This window comes from Equus caballus, chromosome 18, assembly GCF_041296265.1.
Source record: "Equus caballus isolate H_3958 breed thoroughbred chromosome 18, TB-T2T, whole genome shotgun sequence".
Classification (NCBI taxonomy): domain Eukaryota; kingdom Metazoa; phylum Chordata; class Mammalia; order Perissodactyla; family Equidae; genus Equus; species Equus caballus.
This window is the reverse complement of record NC_091701.1, coordinates 39,258,845-39,275,483: the sequence shown is the minus strand read 5'-3', so window position 1 is coordinate 39,275,483 and position 16,639 is coordinate 39,258,845. Positions and strand designations below refer to the sequence as shown.

General features: G+C 38.4%; 1 protein-coding gene across 2 annotated transcripts in view; it reads left to right on the top strand.

Moving 5' to 3' along the window:
* The window catches only part of ACVR1C (activin A receptor type 1C), a 74,203-nt gene that overhangs the window by 41,233 nt on the left and 16,331 nt on the right, over window positions 1-16,639 (top strand). For both annotated transcript variants that reach the window (XM_023622943.2, XM_070240975.1), the window contains exons 3-5: window positions 7,946-8,185; window positions 13,284-13,514; window positions 16,106-16,273. In XM_023622943.2, the coding sequence (XP_023478711.1) occupies window positions 7,946-8,185; window positions 13,284-13,514; window positions 16,106-16,273 (639 nt within the window). The remainder of the gene's footprint in view (window positions 1-7,945; window positions 8,186-13,283; window positions 13,515-16,105; window positions 16,274-16,639) is intronic.

Here is a 16,639-nt window from a genome sequence, read left to right as displayed (position 1 = left end):
TAATTTCTGGGATTTTTCCTATCAGATTTCAATACACTATTTTAATAATGTTATTATATTTTTGACTGATTCAAATAATTAGTTTAAATAAAGAAAATACATGCACAACATTAAATGTGGGTGCTTTATTAACCTCAGTATAATTTCTGCCTTCCTATTCTGTTCTTAGTTGTGTAGAGAGAAGAAGAAAAATTGATTATTTATATCAGTTAGGGTAGGTGAACAATGCGTATTGATTGGGTACATGTCTAAATTAGATTTTAATTTAAGTCAAACTGAAGGATTACATCCGAAGGAGGATAAACTGCCAAAACATTAGAATAAAATTTATCAAAAATTAATAATTTTAAAGCGTGCAATAATCATAAAAATTGCAGACTCAGATAATGAGTATTATTCTTTTGGAAGTTTAAAAATTTTGTTATCTTCATTCATTTGAACAAATCCATTGTTGTTTCTTAACTTATATGGTTTTCTATTTTAAACATAAATTCATTGCTCTAGTCAGTGGAAGGTGACATCTACATGCTGAGAAATACTCCTAGGACCCCTTGTGGAATTGTTCTGCCATCACATGAACAAATCCATTTATAGCTCATTCTCTGAGGATTCAGGGCACACCTGACAGGTGTGTCAGACAGGGGGATTTTTTTCCCCATGAACTGAAAGATGCTACGATTTTTATATTTTGGAAAGCGCTATGAAATATAAACATACAAAGAAGTCAAACTTGTGCTTTAAAAGTTAAAAATAGGCAGCATTTCTTGTCTCAAGAAACAAGTACACTGATGGCAGTTGTGAAATTTTGTTCGTAGAGATGTAATGGGAAATTGAAAGTAAAATTTATGACCAGTTCTAAATTAAGGATTTTACCTTAGGTAAGCCCCTACTCCTTCAGTTATGTGAATACTATTCCTGTTTACTCAAGTATTTTGGGGGCGACTCTCATGTTTGGGACATTGAGCTGGGTCAAAATATGATTCTCTCACATCAGTCTTTTCTGTGTGAACAAGCTGCTTTGTGTGAATGTGTCAGCTGTGGGAGAATTTATTCTAGCATGATCTTCAGGACAGAGAAGTGTACCTGATCCTTTGTCATCAAGATTTTTAAGAGCTTTCTTGGAAAAAGGCTCTCTGCTGTGAGCTGGAGAAACAGAGAGACAAGATATGGGTGATGCTTCCAAGGAACTTTCTTTTTTCCCATGTGCAAGCTTGGCTTGAGAAGAAAACCTAAAATATTCCTTGAGTAATTATTATCTAGTTTCTTTACAGATATGTATTATTTGAGAATATGTGTTTTGATGACAGATTAAAACTAATCTCTGGGTACATCCCCTGAAATTAAGAAAAACTGATGTAATTCTCAGGAGCCAATTTAAACTCTCCTTTCTATGTTTTATCAGTCTCGTCTCTGCTTCAGTCAAAGTTCTTCAGACCCTTTATGCCAAAGATTATATTCTTCAGTCTATCATTCATATTTCCGTAAAATACAAAAACAGTATTATTATTAAGTTCAGATGCTAGAGGACAACATGAGATCTGAAGCTTCTCAGTGTTCCTCACATACTCCCAGAAAACCAGGCGAACGAGGAAAACTGTCCAGGACGTACTTGTATGTGTGATGCCCCCTGCCTGCTGTACACTCCTGAAATCAAGCCAGACAAAGACAGTGTATGCAAATAGCCACTTAAAGATTGAGCACTGAACAATGAAATGGCCCATCAGTAGCTCATCTGATTCAGTTAAAAGGTATAAATAATTCTCATGTTGTTTCTGTCACTGTCATGGCTTAGTAGAATATCTAGATTAGAAAATATTCTGCTCTTGTCCAGTACTTGATGTCACGTTGATCAGAAACAACCTGATTGACATGCTTATTCTTGCTCTGTGAAGAAGGGAGACCATTTGCTTCTCCGGATGGTGGAACATGTTGGAGGGATCTAACCAAATTAACTTCTACCTGGATTATTCCTGATGACGTTTATAAGGGTCACTGTGAAGAAGTAGGAGGCTAGGACAAACTCTGGCAGGGGCTGGTGGTGGGGAGGCTGCCTGCAAGCAGTGAGTACAGAGTTCCATGGGAGTGTTAGACAAATAAAACCAGTGTTTGCGACTTCGCTCCTTAGACCCATTCTACCTCACGGGTGTGCTTCACACATGTAAGTGCAGTTATGTATTCTTTTATATTGAGCTGATTCATCATGAATGGAACTCTTCATGAGGATCTTTTTCTTATCTCCCATCTCCTTTGCTCTTACATAAAGTTTTCTCATATTTCGCCTTGCAAAGTCGCTTTGGAACTGTTCCCTAGATGGGTCATGTATTCCTTAGTAGATTTTCAGTTCCACAAGGGTGTGGACTGTGCTCCATTTCTCTGACATACCCTCTAGAGAGTTGTTCTCAGTGCAACGTTTTACAAACCAATCCATTTGGTTTCAGTCTTTGAACCAACTTAGTAAAGCAAGAAGAAACCAATTAGACATGTGTTTTCGTTACCGTGAAGCAAATGTTTGAAACGATGGTACCCACGTTTAAGGATGCTTCAAAAATGGCAGGTTAAAGGAGGTTCATCATGAAGATTTGAGAGATTTCTCATTGCTCAAAATGTCACTCTGTTTTTGACAAAAGAAATTATTCCTTTTGAGCTAATTAATGAGATAGCTTTGAATGTCTTAGAGGTAATTTATTCTTTCTTCTTTCAGCTGCACATATTATTTCCACATTTTTCCCCCAGAAACTTGTGAACTAAACAAAAACTCTTTAATTGAAGTCACAGGGTTGTGTCATAGGAGATTTATAGGATATGTGGTTGCACGGTATATCACCACATCATTCAGTTGACCTTGTGGCATTTCCTCGCGGTGTAAGGACAGAAACAGACCCATCAGAAGCATCTCAAGCAACATTGTCTTTTTGGCTGGTTTTTTACCTGAGAACATTTCAAAGCCAGAAACTGGAGAAAGAAATGCTTCCCCTTTTTTGGGGGTGGGGTGAGGAGGCAGTTGGAGACTTGATATTTATACATTCATGGATTCAGCCTTGCCAAATGGTATCTTTTCACTTGAGGAAAATCTTTCATGAAAGGAAGAGGAGTGGTTTTAATGCTAAATCAGTCTGTGGTTTCTTTAGGGATGTTCTGATCCTTTTAAATTTCGCTAGCTACTTGTTCCAGCAGCTTTTGGGAAGGAAGCGCTAACCTTGAAATGTTTCATTAAAATGTGCTTTGTCTGGATGAAGACCTCTGTGTTCTTTATCTGAATTTGTTTTTAAACAGCTGTCCAGCCGATATATGTCTCTTCAGTCACTCTATCCTCAAAGAGGTTCCATACATCGCTCCATAGTCATATCTTAGTTTCTAGTCAGTTGAATGTCATTCAAATATAGAGAAGAAATGTGCCTGTAAGTTGAATGTAGATATACTACTACAAGACTTTTATGTTAGTGTCAGTACGAGTTATTTGAAGCAGTTGGTCAAGTCTGTATCTCCACGTAGTTCCAAGGCTTCTCCTCCTAATAGCGTTTACTAAGGAAATGTAAGTTAAATTAATTTGAAGGTCAAATAAATCTCATACACGTCAATAATTTTTCAGACTTTTAGGAAAGAAAGAGAAGAGGTCAGCAGGGGTGGAAAGATGGGGATCATGCCCACATTTTCTCATCTTTTTCTTTTCGTCTTGAGGAGTTTGCCTCCCTAAAGCCAGAAATAGGAAGTGGCAAGGAGGTAATGGGAGCAGTGAACTGTCCTGGGAGAAGTGGAGGCATCTAAACTGGTTCTGGACTTTATTTGGGCAGTGTCAACCACCATCGCCTTTTACCATCACCAGTTCCCCTCGCGTCTCTAGGGAAACTTGCAAAATTCACAAAAATAAATACTGTCATTTGCAACAACATGGGTAGATCTAGAAGGTATTATGCTAAGTGAAGTAAGTCAGACAGAGAAAGGCAAATACCATAGGATTTCACTTACGCATGAAATCTAAAAAACAAAACAGACGAGCAGACGAAAGAAAACAAAACAGAAACAGACTCATGGATACAGAGAACAAGCTGGTGGTTGCCAGAGCAGGGAGGCATTGGAGGGTGAGCGAAATAGATGAAGAGGATTAAGAGGTACAGACTTCCAATTATAAAATAAATAAGTCATGGGGATGTAATGGACAGCATAGGGAATATAGTCAATAATATTGTAGTAACAGTGTAGTGACAGATGGTAACTAGACTTATCATAGTGATCCTTTTGTAGTTATATAAATACCAAATCACTGTGATGTACTTGTGAAACTAATAGGATATTGTATGTCACTTACACTTCAATAAAAAAATTTTGGAGATATAAACCAATATGTGTTGGAGCCAGGAAGAAGTTATAGCCAAGCATATATTGATGCCATTTTAATAAAGGTATTTTTACAGGTAAAAAACTTTTTTCCTTCTTTCTTCTTTCCTTCCTTTTTCCTTTTCTGTTTTTCCTTTTTTTTAAAAAAAATTTTATCTTCTTAAATTCTTTTGCCGTTCACATGATGTCTTCAGCTGTACAGAATCTTCCACCTCATTCAAGTCGATGCTCCCTTCTCCCTGCCTTGTAAATACTTCCTTCCCCTGTGTTGTCTTGGTTTAATGTATTATAACTTATACAGGGGAGAGATTTGTGAGCTCTGCTCTCACCCATCTGGCCTAGCACTTTTCTCTCTTTTTCCCCATTCTCTTCTATTTAATTCACTAGGGAGTGAAATAACTTGAATTAGCAGTGCAGCACTTCCCAGACCGCACTTGGGATTAACATATCCCCCCATGAAGCTGCTTATTCCATGGAGAACGCATCTCAATTGACACAGACAATCTCAAAAACTGGAAACTATCAAAAAATAAGAGTTCTATGATCAAGAATGTAAAACCTGCCAGAAAAATTAATATGTCATCAAAGGTAACTTATTAAAATGTATTCTTAACTGCACTACTGTCTCCTTCTATCATGACTCATTGGGTGTACATTACAGTTTTTCATTTATCTCCTGTAGAAATTACAATCAACATTTGGTTTAGAAGATAGTGTTACAAATGTTTGCTTTGAAAATTGCTCAGTGTTTAAGGAGCTCTTTCTGGATGATGTCGCTAGCCTTTTTCTAGCTGAGTAATCTTTTTTTCTTACTAACTCATATCAGTAAATTTGTTCACAAAAGTAGAAACATTGCCCATCTGTAATAAACATCCCTGAGTGCAGCAGCCTTCACCAGAGCAGTGTACTTTTATAAATATTATTCTGTTTTCAGGCTTACTGACCTTTTGCCTCTTTATGGGTTGCCATAGTGATGATCAGAGCTCTGCTTAATAGAGCTTTACCAAAATGAAGATAATCAATAAGCTTTTAACTGTAATGTTGATATTGATAGTTCCTGATAATGTATTTCAAAATAAAATTTAGCCATATAAATGTATCCGATAGTGGAATTTTATTTTTAAAAACAGATTTAAATAGATGTTTATGTAAGTTGCAAGTAATTAAGTGCATTGTGGGCTTTCTTTGCATTCCTAGAATACCTTTGTGAGGCCATGAAAATATGAATACAACTTGAAATGTCGATTTGAAAGTTCATTGTCAAATGGGTAATGAAGCTCTTTTATAACAGCAAACGTTACAAGTTGCAGGTGCCATGGTTAATGATTTCTCAAGCAAAGTCAAGTCCAGGAGCTTTTATCTCCTTCTTGTAAGAACTCTCAAGCCCAAGCTGTCCTCAGATGCACCCGTGCGACGTCTAATGCTTTCAGAGGAGTATAAAACACTCAGGAGGAGGAAAGCCGGTGATCTGCCAGAAGTCACCAGGCGAAGTGCAAGAGTGTGGATTGTGTTTGTTTCCAAGGTTCACTCAACACTTTTAAATCTTTTACTCATTGGTAGTAGATAGACTACTATTTTTAGGATTATAGTGAAACTTCTATGAACACATTTTTTGAGGAATTTGATTCTTTTTCCTTTAGAATTAAATAATATTTGTTTTCAAATCATATGTATTCTGGTTGACACATTGTAAGTAATATGTAAATAGATTTACTATAATAAACTCTCTAGGAAGTCTGAGGAATGGCTGATTCACAAGGGCCATTGTCGTTGTCATGAGTGTAGACTCTCAGGTGCAGGCATTATGCTGTTGATTCCCATGCATTGTCTCTAACTCTCACCGTGCCTGTGCAGAGTCAGCGGGCCGGAGGGCGTGCAGTTGTCCCACGGCACAATAGCCACATAGTGAGAAAGTGGCAGCCCACGCTTGGAAGCAGACCTCTCTCTCCAAAGCCTGCTTTCTTCTCCTTCTCCTTGGTGTTTGAGAACCTAAGACTTCAGAATTCTATTCCAATATTCTATCAAATACACCCCAAGGTTTATCAAAACTAAAAATCAACATCCTTGATGGCAGGACTTAGGGATAAAATTAAATTGATGCTGAGGCTGTCTTTAGTGAATGAAAAGAAAATGAACTACGTGCTCACTTCAAGTGTCAAAATAATTTCTTTGAAAAACACAGGAAGTATCTGTCATCACAGGTTTTTCTTGTATCCCCTTTTGTTCTAAATTAAAAAGATTTCTTACATGCAAGGTCAACTTAAAAAAAAATCTGGCTATATGTGTTTTAAAATTAGAGTCACAAGTTTAATTATATCCTTATGTTATTTGGTTTCAGTGATCATATTTATTTTTCTGAAACTAAATGTCTTATCCCTTACTTATTAAACATAAAACCAGTAGAACCTTTAGTGATTCTCCCATTCAAGAACTACCATTGTAAACACGGCGCATATATTTGGGAACAAAGCAGGCCAAGTTCTTCCGCTCACGAAGCATATGTTCTTGGGAGGGAATCAGATAATAAATAAATGAATATATGATGTGCCAGGTGGTGATAAGATCCAGGAATTAAAATAAAACAGGAAAAGGGTACAGAGAGTGAATGGAGAATGAGAAGGGAGTGCTATTTTAGAGAGTTGTCACCCCACACCATCATGTCTCACCTGGATCATTGCATTCAGTTTCTAATTGGTCTCTTCACTCGTAAGCTTGTGTTACGTGTGTCTATTCACACAGCAGCCGCTCAGAATATAAGTTAGATCTTATCTTTTGCCTGCTGAAAACCCTGCAACAGCTTCTACTTAGAATAAAATTCACAGTCCTCCTTTTAGCCTACCAGACCCCACATGATCTTTCTCTTTTTTACCTCCCTGACCCCATTTCCTTCTATCTTCTCCGAGTTTACTGTGCTCTGGGCACAGGTTGTTCTCGAACACGCTAAACAGGTCCACACCTAGGGCACCTCACCCTTGTTTCCCTGAGAGACTTCTGTTGTTGCTCCCTGGTGCCTCCCCGGAGTGGCCTCCCATGACCAGTCGATGGAAAGTAGCATCTCGCTGTCACTCTGTTTCCTTGGCTTCATTTTCTTCATAGCACTTACCATCCCTTGCGTTTGTATTGCATAGCCATCTTTTTAATGGGTGTATGAGAACATAAGCATCACAAGAGCAAGGATTTGGGCTCTCTCACTCACCACTATATGTCCAGTGCCTCGAATAGTGCTGGCAACATATTGCCAGAACTCAGGAATTATTTGTGGCATGAATGAATGAATGTACTCTAAGGATGGACAGCTGAAAAATGGGGAGAGAGTGGGAGAAAAATCTCAGATGGTTTGGAGGTTTTAAAAAGGATTCTGTATGCTAGTGCTTTCCAAGTTCCTAATTCTGTCTCGTGTTGTCGCCTGGCATAATTATTCCTAGCTACGCCCTAACCTCAATCCCTTTCCCCATCTTTGCTTATAGCACAGAGTCTTTACCAACTGACATAAGTGCATACAGTGTAGCTGCACGTTATAGATGTGAAATTTGGGCGATTGCATTTCCAATTTCTAAAATATTTGAAATGGGTTGATTTATGGTCATGTTCTTTCTTTTTTTAATTAAAGCATCACCAAATGCCCCAAAACTCGGACCCTTGGAGCTGACCATTGTTGTTACTGTGCCAGTTTGCCTCCTGTCCATAGCTGCAGTGCTGACAGTATGGGTCTGCCAAGGCCGACAGTGTACATACAGAAAGAAAAAGAGACAGAATGTGGAGGAGCCCCTCTCTGAGTGCAATCTGGTAAATGCTGGAAAAACTCTAAAAGATCTGATTTACGATGTGACCGCCTCTGGATCTGGCTCTGGTATGTGCCCATTGTCCATTTTTCAGTAAGAAAACTTATTTAAAAATAAATAAAAACAACTTTTAACAAAAAGGGCCCAAATATTATGAATTCTACTGTTTAAAATGCTTGATATGGTACATGGTAAATTCTGATATAGAAACTTCTTTTAGGATTTGATGAAGAGAAAACACTGTCATGGCCTGAAGAAGTCTTCTCAATTGCCTTTTATGTTTTAGGCATTCAGACTGTCATTTTCACATGACTTCAGAATTTATTTTTGAAGCAAGAAAGAGTTTCTCTTTTCTCCCTTCTCCCCCATCATAGTTAGTAATAATCATTGTTGCTCTCTTGGTAATGTTTCATGGGTTCAAAAGAGTTACTTTATATAAGCAGTTGAGTCTTGGGGAAAAGATGTTAGTCATGCAAAGTAGTGTTCTTACAGCCCCTTTGCTTGTGGTTATGAAGGTCTTCAGAATCTGTAGGCATCCCCTGGGATGTGTGTGTGAAGTTAACAGGGAGCTGACCCGAAATTAAAATCAAGAATGTGTTCTTAAAGCATAGCAATGGAAGATGAAAGGGAAGCGCACAGCGTTCCTGTGCTGGCTTTTGCTGCTAAGGTTACATAGCACTCTTCCTCTTTAATGGAACTCCAGAATCCCTGGTGAAGCAATTCAAAGTACCAGGCTGTATTATGGCCTAAATGAGCGTTTCTCACATCACAAAGCATCTGTGGGCTTTTTGGGTTTCTGGTGACAGAGGAGAGTTTCCTTTGTAATAGCAAACTCTCTGAAATGGCAGAGAGGAACCCTGGTCTCATATATATTTCCAGAAACCCTGTCAGCACGTGGTGTTGCAGAAATAAGAACTAGGGTAAGCCTAGGAGAGCCACTTCAGAAGCTCCTGCATCGCCTCTTGCTTTGGAAAGATCACTAAGGATGATTACCCGAAACAGATTTTGAGGAACTCCCTTGCCCATGGCCTTTAGGAGCCTCCAGGCAGGCACAGTTAACGGGGGCAGATGACAGAGGGATGATAGCATCTATATGAACATCAAATTTAACATGGAGCAGCTTTGGACAGACAAGTATTCCTCGGAAAAGAGAAGCCTAACTACGTCATCCGGGGAGCTCAGACTGCTGCTTCTAGGAGCAAGGTCGCCTCCACTGTCACTGACCAGTTTCAATGGTTACACCACCATTGCACAAATTAGGTGGCACGTTTTCAGAGGAGGAATATTCGGGAGACTATCTCCAAACTGCCAAGTTTATAAAACTGAAATCCAAATTAGATTATTGGATGTAATGTTAGTGTTCTTTATTTAAAACTACAACTTCGTAGGACTCAACACTCTTTCCTCTAGCATTACATTTTGAGGCCTGCTGTGCCCTATTTCTTGAGCACTGGCAACGTTGTGGGCACAGAGAGCTCTGATTTGTGCCAAGTTCCTTGAAACCTCACGTAATTTCTTTAAAAGTTTCGAGTGGCTAAATAGTCATCTATTTAATCCCCACCAAAGCGTGGCGGTTCGTCTGAAGATGTCAGGTAGAAATGTGGATTTGGGAGCTACTTCTTGAATATGTTTGAGATGACCAAGGATTTCCCTTTCCAATAAAAGGAATAGAGATTTTATAACTGGAGACTGGATATTTAGTTTAAGAAAGTAGTCCTAAGCCAGGGCATAAAAGAAAAAGTGAATTTTTGGGGTGCATCTTTAATCCTGAAACTGGATTTATTGACTGTTGGACCCTCTCCTTTTTAGATTATTCTGTCTCTTAAAAAGAAAGCTGTAAATGTACCCAAGCATGAAGGATTTCTTTAATGACCAATTTGAAAGGGTTTTAGACACTTTTTCCCGAAGCCAGCTGCATATTTTTAGCAGTGACCACTGGCTGAAAGGAACTCTGTGCTACCATCCAGAACCCAAGAGGATGGGTCCATCTGCAGCCAGGGTTCTGTCACAGCAGCTCACCCTTGGGGAGGAAGGCAGGCAGCTCTGCTTCCCCTCGGCATCTCTTCGTTAGCCAGTAACCTTAAACGAGAGGCAGCTTTGTCAGATGTTGAGAAACAGAAATTGTGAAGCTTATCCATGACCAGGTCAGGGACAAATTTCAAAGAGACATAATGCCGGCAGGAGAGAAAGTGAACTGTTTTGCTGGGCTTTCTTTGAGAGTGGATTGTGTCTCAGGTGGCTTCTCAGAAACTGGGTAGATGGCGGCTTTCCTCTCATGATATAACACTTCTGACACCGCTGAGAGGTGCCTTTCCATCTGAAAGGCATCAGCTTCTACAACTCCTGTAAAAAAGAGTAAAACGAACCTACAAAGGGAAGGAAAGTCCATGGATCTTCAAAAGAAAGCTCTAAGTGTATAACACAAGAATTGGATTATTTGGGGAGGTTGCTTTCAAAGATACCAAAGCACCTTTCTTTTTTTTTTTGAGGAAGATTAGCTCTGAGCTAACTACTGCCAGTCCTCCTCTTTTTGCTGAGGAAGACCGGCCCTGAGCTAACATCTGTGCTCATTTTCCTCTACTTTATATGTGGTACGCTTACCACAGCATGGCTTGCCAAGCGTTTGTACCATGTCCGCACCCAGGATCCGAACTGGTGAACCCCGGGCTGCAGAGAAGTGGAACGTGCGAACTTAACTGCTGCGCCACTGGGCCGGCCCCCTGAAGCACCTTTCATTGACTTTTACTGTCCCAACCTAATTGCTGTGCTGAGTCCCTTAGATGCTGTCATCTTACTTCTGTCTATGGTCTGTGGCATTGATCACGTGCTTGATCAATTTGTGGTTTGAAAACATCGGCTTGTCTAGGTCACTAGCCAGTTGTTGTTTGGTTGTGGTGGTTGGTGGTGATGTTTTTGTGAGTGTGTGTGCAAGATGGGGGCGGGAGGGAGAGATTAATATTGCGATTTGGCCTAATAATTGTTAGTACAACTTTTATTGTGTGGTCAAGTACTAAAAAAAAAATTGGCTCTAGCTACAAAAATAGCCCGTATGGTTTGCTGCTAGAAATCTGCTCAACAGAGGAAGACTGCAGGCATACCTGTTGGATGATGAGAGAGCAAAAGTTTGAACTAAGGACCAGTGTTTTAGTTGCAGGTCTGCCTCTCGCTAGCAACATATTCCCAGGCAAATCTTTGATTACCTTGGGGCCCTAATTTTCTCATCTCTAAGATGATAAAGTTGAACCAGATGATCTCAGGAGAACTTTCTGGCTGTGGGGCTCTGTGACTAATTGTTGAGACCCATAATAGCAAACTTACAGTCTGCGCTTATTTAGCCATGGTGGGTGGTTCTCATGAAGCTGAGAGCGTGTGCATAAACCGTGGCTCATTTCAGGAGGGGAGGCCGAAGTCTGCAGGAGCTTCCAGGGCTGTTGCTATGAGGGTTTCCCAGCCATCTGAGTGCAATGACAGTAACTAAACATGACTTTCCAGAATAAATTTATACTGTGACCCCTTTAACTATTTTCCCTCTAATTATAAGAGTAGTAAATACCCATTGTGGAAATTAAGAAAATGTACAAAATTAGAAAGAAGCATATCACAGTTCACCCTGATTCCACTAAATAGAAGTCACTGTTATGGCATTTAGCATATTTCCTTTTCAGTCTTTTTCCTGAGCATATTTTGAATAGCTAGATACACTTATTTAGATGGATAGAATTTACCATAATGTTTTCATTTCACATTCTAGCAAAAGTAATTTCTCATGTCACTAAGAAATACCTCTTCAGGGCCAGCTCCAGTGGCCTAGTGGTTAAGTTTGGCGCACTCTGCTTCGGTGGCCCAGGTTCAGTTCCTGGGTGCAGACCTACACCACTCGTCTGCCAGTGGCCATGCTGTGACAGCGGCTCACATACAAAAAGAGGAAGATTGGCAGCAGTTGTTAGCTCTAAGTAATCTGTCCTAAGACATAATATTAAGGGCTAACCATTCCTGAGTAAGTAATATGCCAGATCCTGTGCTAGGATTTTAATATTAAGCTTATTAATTCTCACAGTATCCCTATGAGATAGGTAATATAATTATCCCCAGTTTTTCAGACAAGGAAGCTAAAGCTCAGACAAGTTCAGAAACTTGCCTATGGTTACTATGTGGCACAACTGAAATTTGAGCCCAGGTCTTTCTTTTCTGTGCTCTTAGTCTCTGCATTATATTTAACAATTTTTCTATTATCTGACACTTTTCTTTATTTTTCCATCAATAATAATAATATATTAAACTTCTCTCTCCCTCTCTTTTTTTTTTTTTTTTTGCTGAGCAAAATTTGCCCTGAGCTAACATCCATGCCAATCTTCCTCTCTTTTTTAGTATGTGGGCTGCCAGCACAGCACGGCTGCTAACAGAGCAGTGTAGGTCTGTGCCCAGGAACCGAACCTGGGCTGTTAAAGCAGAACATGCTGAATTTAACCACTAGGCACCTGGGGCTGGCTCTAAACATTTTGACATAAATTTTTCTGCATTTTGCATTATATCTTTAGGATAGAATTCTAGAGGTGAAGTTATTGGCTCAAAGAATCTAAATATTCTACCCTGAATATATTTTCTTGAATATATTGAATATTCTTTTATTCCACAAAAAATATTTATTTGATATTTTCTATGACTGGATCTTGCCTTTAGTGTAACATGTTCACCCCACTTGATCACTGAGTTTGATTCTTCACTTTCCAATTTTAATTTGTTTTTAAAAAAACTCGCAAAGAATTCTTCTGCCTTCCCAGTTGTCCTAGGAGCCATCCAGTTGATTTTAGAGGCCAACGACATGTATTTTTTGAACTTTTGTGTATTTGGTAACATCCCTGGCTTTAATGAACAAATCAGAGAGACTTGTAGCAATTCTGGAAAACCAGCTATCTGCAGCAGCAGGCTGTGTTCAAGAAATTTTTATTTATGAATATGAGAAGAGAAATTCATATTAAGAATTTGGAGTATTTTTTTGAGCATGGCCTGACATTAAAATTTGGCATAAAGGTGCTTATTTCTTCACAATTGGTAAAATTATTAAAGTGCTTAAATGTTTGCTTTTTCTATGAAAATAATAGTCATCATGACAGTTCTTTTCTGGCACTTGTTTTTAATCATCAATGCCATCTTTTCTTTGATTAGGTCTACCTCTGTTGGTTCAAAGAACAATTGCAAGGACGATTGTACTTCAGGAGATCGTAGGAAAAGGGAGATTTGGTGAGGTCTGGCATGGACGATGGTGTGGGGAAGATGTGGCTGTGAAAATATTCTCTTCCAGAGATGAAAGATCTTGGTTTCGCGAGGCGGAAATTTACCAGACGGTTATGCTGAGACATGAAAACATCCTTGGTTTCATTGCTGCCGACAACAAAGGTATTTTCAATCTCGTTGGGTTCAGCAAATAAGATATTCTGTCTACTATCAGATGAGAATGAATAATCTCTTTGTTTAAATAAAATCTACGTAAAAGCCTGATGCATTTACTCAGGAACGAAAATGCTTTTCTCTTCTCTGCAGATAAATGTGCATAACCGTACAATAAAGCAGGGCAAATGAGTGATATAAAATCATGATGATGCTGTATAGCCAGGTTGATATTTAAAATATTTGATGACTGGTATGGCATAGGAACTAACCAATCAGAATAGAAGCTTCAGGGGGAACAGAGTCCTGGGAGCACCCTACTCTGTTAGGTTTTACCGCTTTAGTTGGTGGGTCATGAAGAGATTTAGAGGCATCTTGGGGGCAGGGAGAGGGGTGTCGCTTTGGGTGTCTAGGGCAGAGGAATGTCATTGGGAGTTTTGTATAGTAGCTGTTAACCAACCAAGATGGAAATATTTCAGTATTTTAATAACTGGTGTAGACACATGAGTGAGTGCTATCTGAATAGTCACCTTTGCCAGGACTTTCCTTTCCAGCTACATAACAGGCTTCAACTCCTGGACTCAAGTTTTCTGTGAACATTATCAGAATGGTGGCAAGCAAGACAATTTTAGTGAAATTTTCTGTTAATGTACTTTGAATCTGATTTACATCTTGAGGTTTAACATTAACAACCCCAAACAGTATTACTTTTTGAGTTTCATGGAGCGAGACACAGCATCAACGTGTGATATTTAAATCCATATTCATAAAATATTGTATATATGCCTGAATAACCTGAGGCTGGATATAAAGTTTGTGGATATCCCATGTTCTCCTTCTTCTTTTCACATGGCTTTTACTCATTTGACTTTAGGTCCTTTAGAGAGAAACACGGAACAAAAGTGAGAAAAATTTGATCCAGTCTATTTTTTTGTTTGAATTAGTGATACTCATAAAGAACTTTGGTGAGGCAGAGATTGTAAGCTCTATCTAAAACACGAATCATCTATGGATATCAGGGACCCACCATTACCTATGAAAATTAAAAATATGATTGTTTTTGTCTAATATAAGCTTGATCATGAAAGTATTCATTATTACTTAGACGGCAAAAGAGATGCTTAGCATTATCGTACATTTTGGCCGGAATAATGTGTGCTGATGACTTGTCTTTTCTGATTTGCTAGACAGAAACAGACTAAAGCCAAGGCGAGCTTAAAAAGAAAAGATTCTTTCCAAATTCTTAACTATATGTACTTTGAAAATATATCCAGACTGTTGAAAATGAGATATTTCTTATTAAGCTGTTAAGAACTTTTTCTTTTCCTTCCTGAGATTGCGCTGAACTGCTTACTGGTTAAATTAATAAGCAGTGTTGTCAAGCAGTAACGACTGTGGTTATATGGGTCATCTTGGCGGGGCTAATTCACTCATGACACTTGTTGGATTATAAACAGTATGCACAAGAGAGATCATCCTTGGTTTTCTCTTCTTCAGTCAACCGGTCTACCTCTGCCAATGGTTTACTTGTCAGTGGCTTTGTGCATGATTCCAAGTAGTCTCTAATATCGCTTTCATCTTCATGCGTTTATGTATCTTTTTGCAACATTTGCAGTTTCGCTCTTTAGTCAACTGTCTGACAGAAACATTGATATGAGAGGGCAAAGGTAGTCACTGATGTTAAGCAGGGAGAGAGGGGTGAGTAAGGGTTAACTTTGTATATGGTGAGTTTATTAGTGAACTTTATCATGTTATGTTGATTTGCATTGCTAGGAAATGTTATCACCACCCAGTTTTGGAAATTAAATATTTAGATAGCAAGGAGTTCTTGTTCATAAAGCACTAGGTAGAAAAATTCCTTAGCAAATATTTATTATGGTTTCCTTTCTCTGCGTGTCAGAACTGGTTAGGACTGCCCAGGGCTATTGTAGACACCTTATCGCAAAAGCTTAAACCAGCTCTAGGGGCTATAATACCTAGAGAAATTTTAGGCTAAATTCTCTTCTGCTAAAAGTCTTTTATAAGCTGGATCCACTTTTGGTTAAATGAGATAAGTTATTTGATAATGTCTGGTAATTGTGTTTGTCTCTTACTATAACCTTTAGGGAAAATCATCAACTTCATATTTTGAAAGGTGAATAACATGAACATTCTTGGAGTGTAAGAGTTTTTGTGCTACTTTGTGTAATTTGTTATATTTCTGTTTTTCATTGATACAATCTTTCTTAAAAGCTCAGGAGTAATTTATAATCCAAGACTGAGCCCAAAAGCATCTCTCAGTAGTTTCTCCTACAATGTGGTTGCTATCACCAGCAGGTATTGATGTAGAGGGAGTGAGAAAGGAGCTGTTCAGTTAGAATCACTGTCTCACAGCTTTCTGTAACTATGATGGGTGCGTTTGAGAAGTTCTAATATGTCAGCATCGTCAGGAATTCACTGAGAATCTTTGCTTGACTCACTTGGACCGTAAACTTTATCACTGAAGGAATTCACTTTGCCTTGTTAACAATACAGATTTACTTTAAAAAAACACATTTTTAAAAGTGTTTGGCTTCTTTCTCAATGTATATTTATAGCAACAAAATAATTTTTTCTGTTAGATAATGGAACTTGGACTCAACTTTGGCTTGTCTCCGAATATCATGAACAGGGCTCCTTATATGACTATTTGAATAGAAACATAGTGACAGTGGCTGGAATGATCAAACTGGCCCTTTCGATAGCTAGTGGTCTGGCCCACCTTCATATGGAGATTGTTGGTACACAAGGTATGTTTTTATTTCTAATGAATGTTAATTTCCTTGAATATGAGGACAGAAACACTAGGTTGTATGTTAGTGTTCAGTTGTATTTTAGTTTATTACAAACAATTATCAAATGTAAAGAAATGCTAAAGGTACTTTATAAAGCTGAAGATTTTGCCGTGATACAGCCAACTCTCATCTACATACTCCTCATTTGGTATATTACCCATAATAATATTTTTATTCCTAGTGCCTCCACCTTTGTCATTTGGCACTTATACTTGGGATATTGACTATATTAGAAACTAAAATTGAGAAATTTAAAAATATTTATTAATTTACATAAAATAATTAACCAAGTAAATGTTAACATAAATATTATAGTTTAAA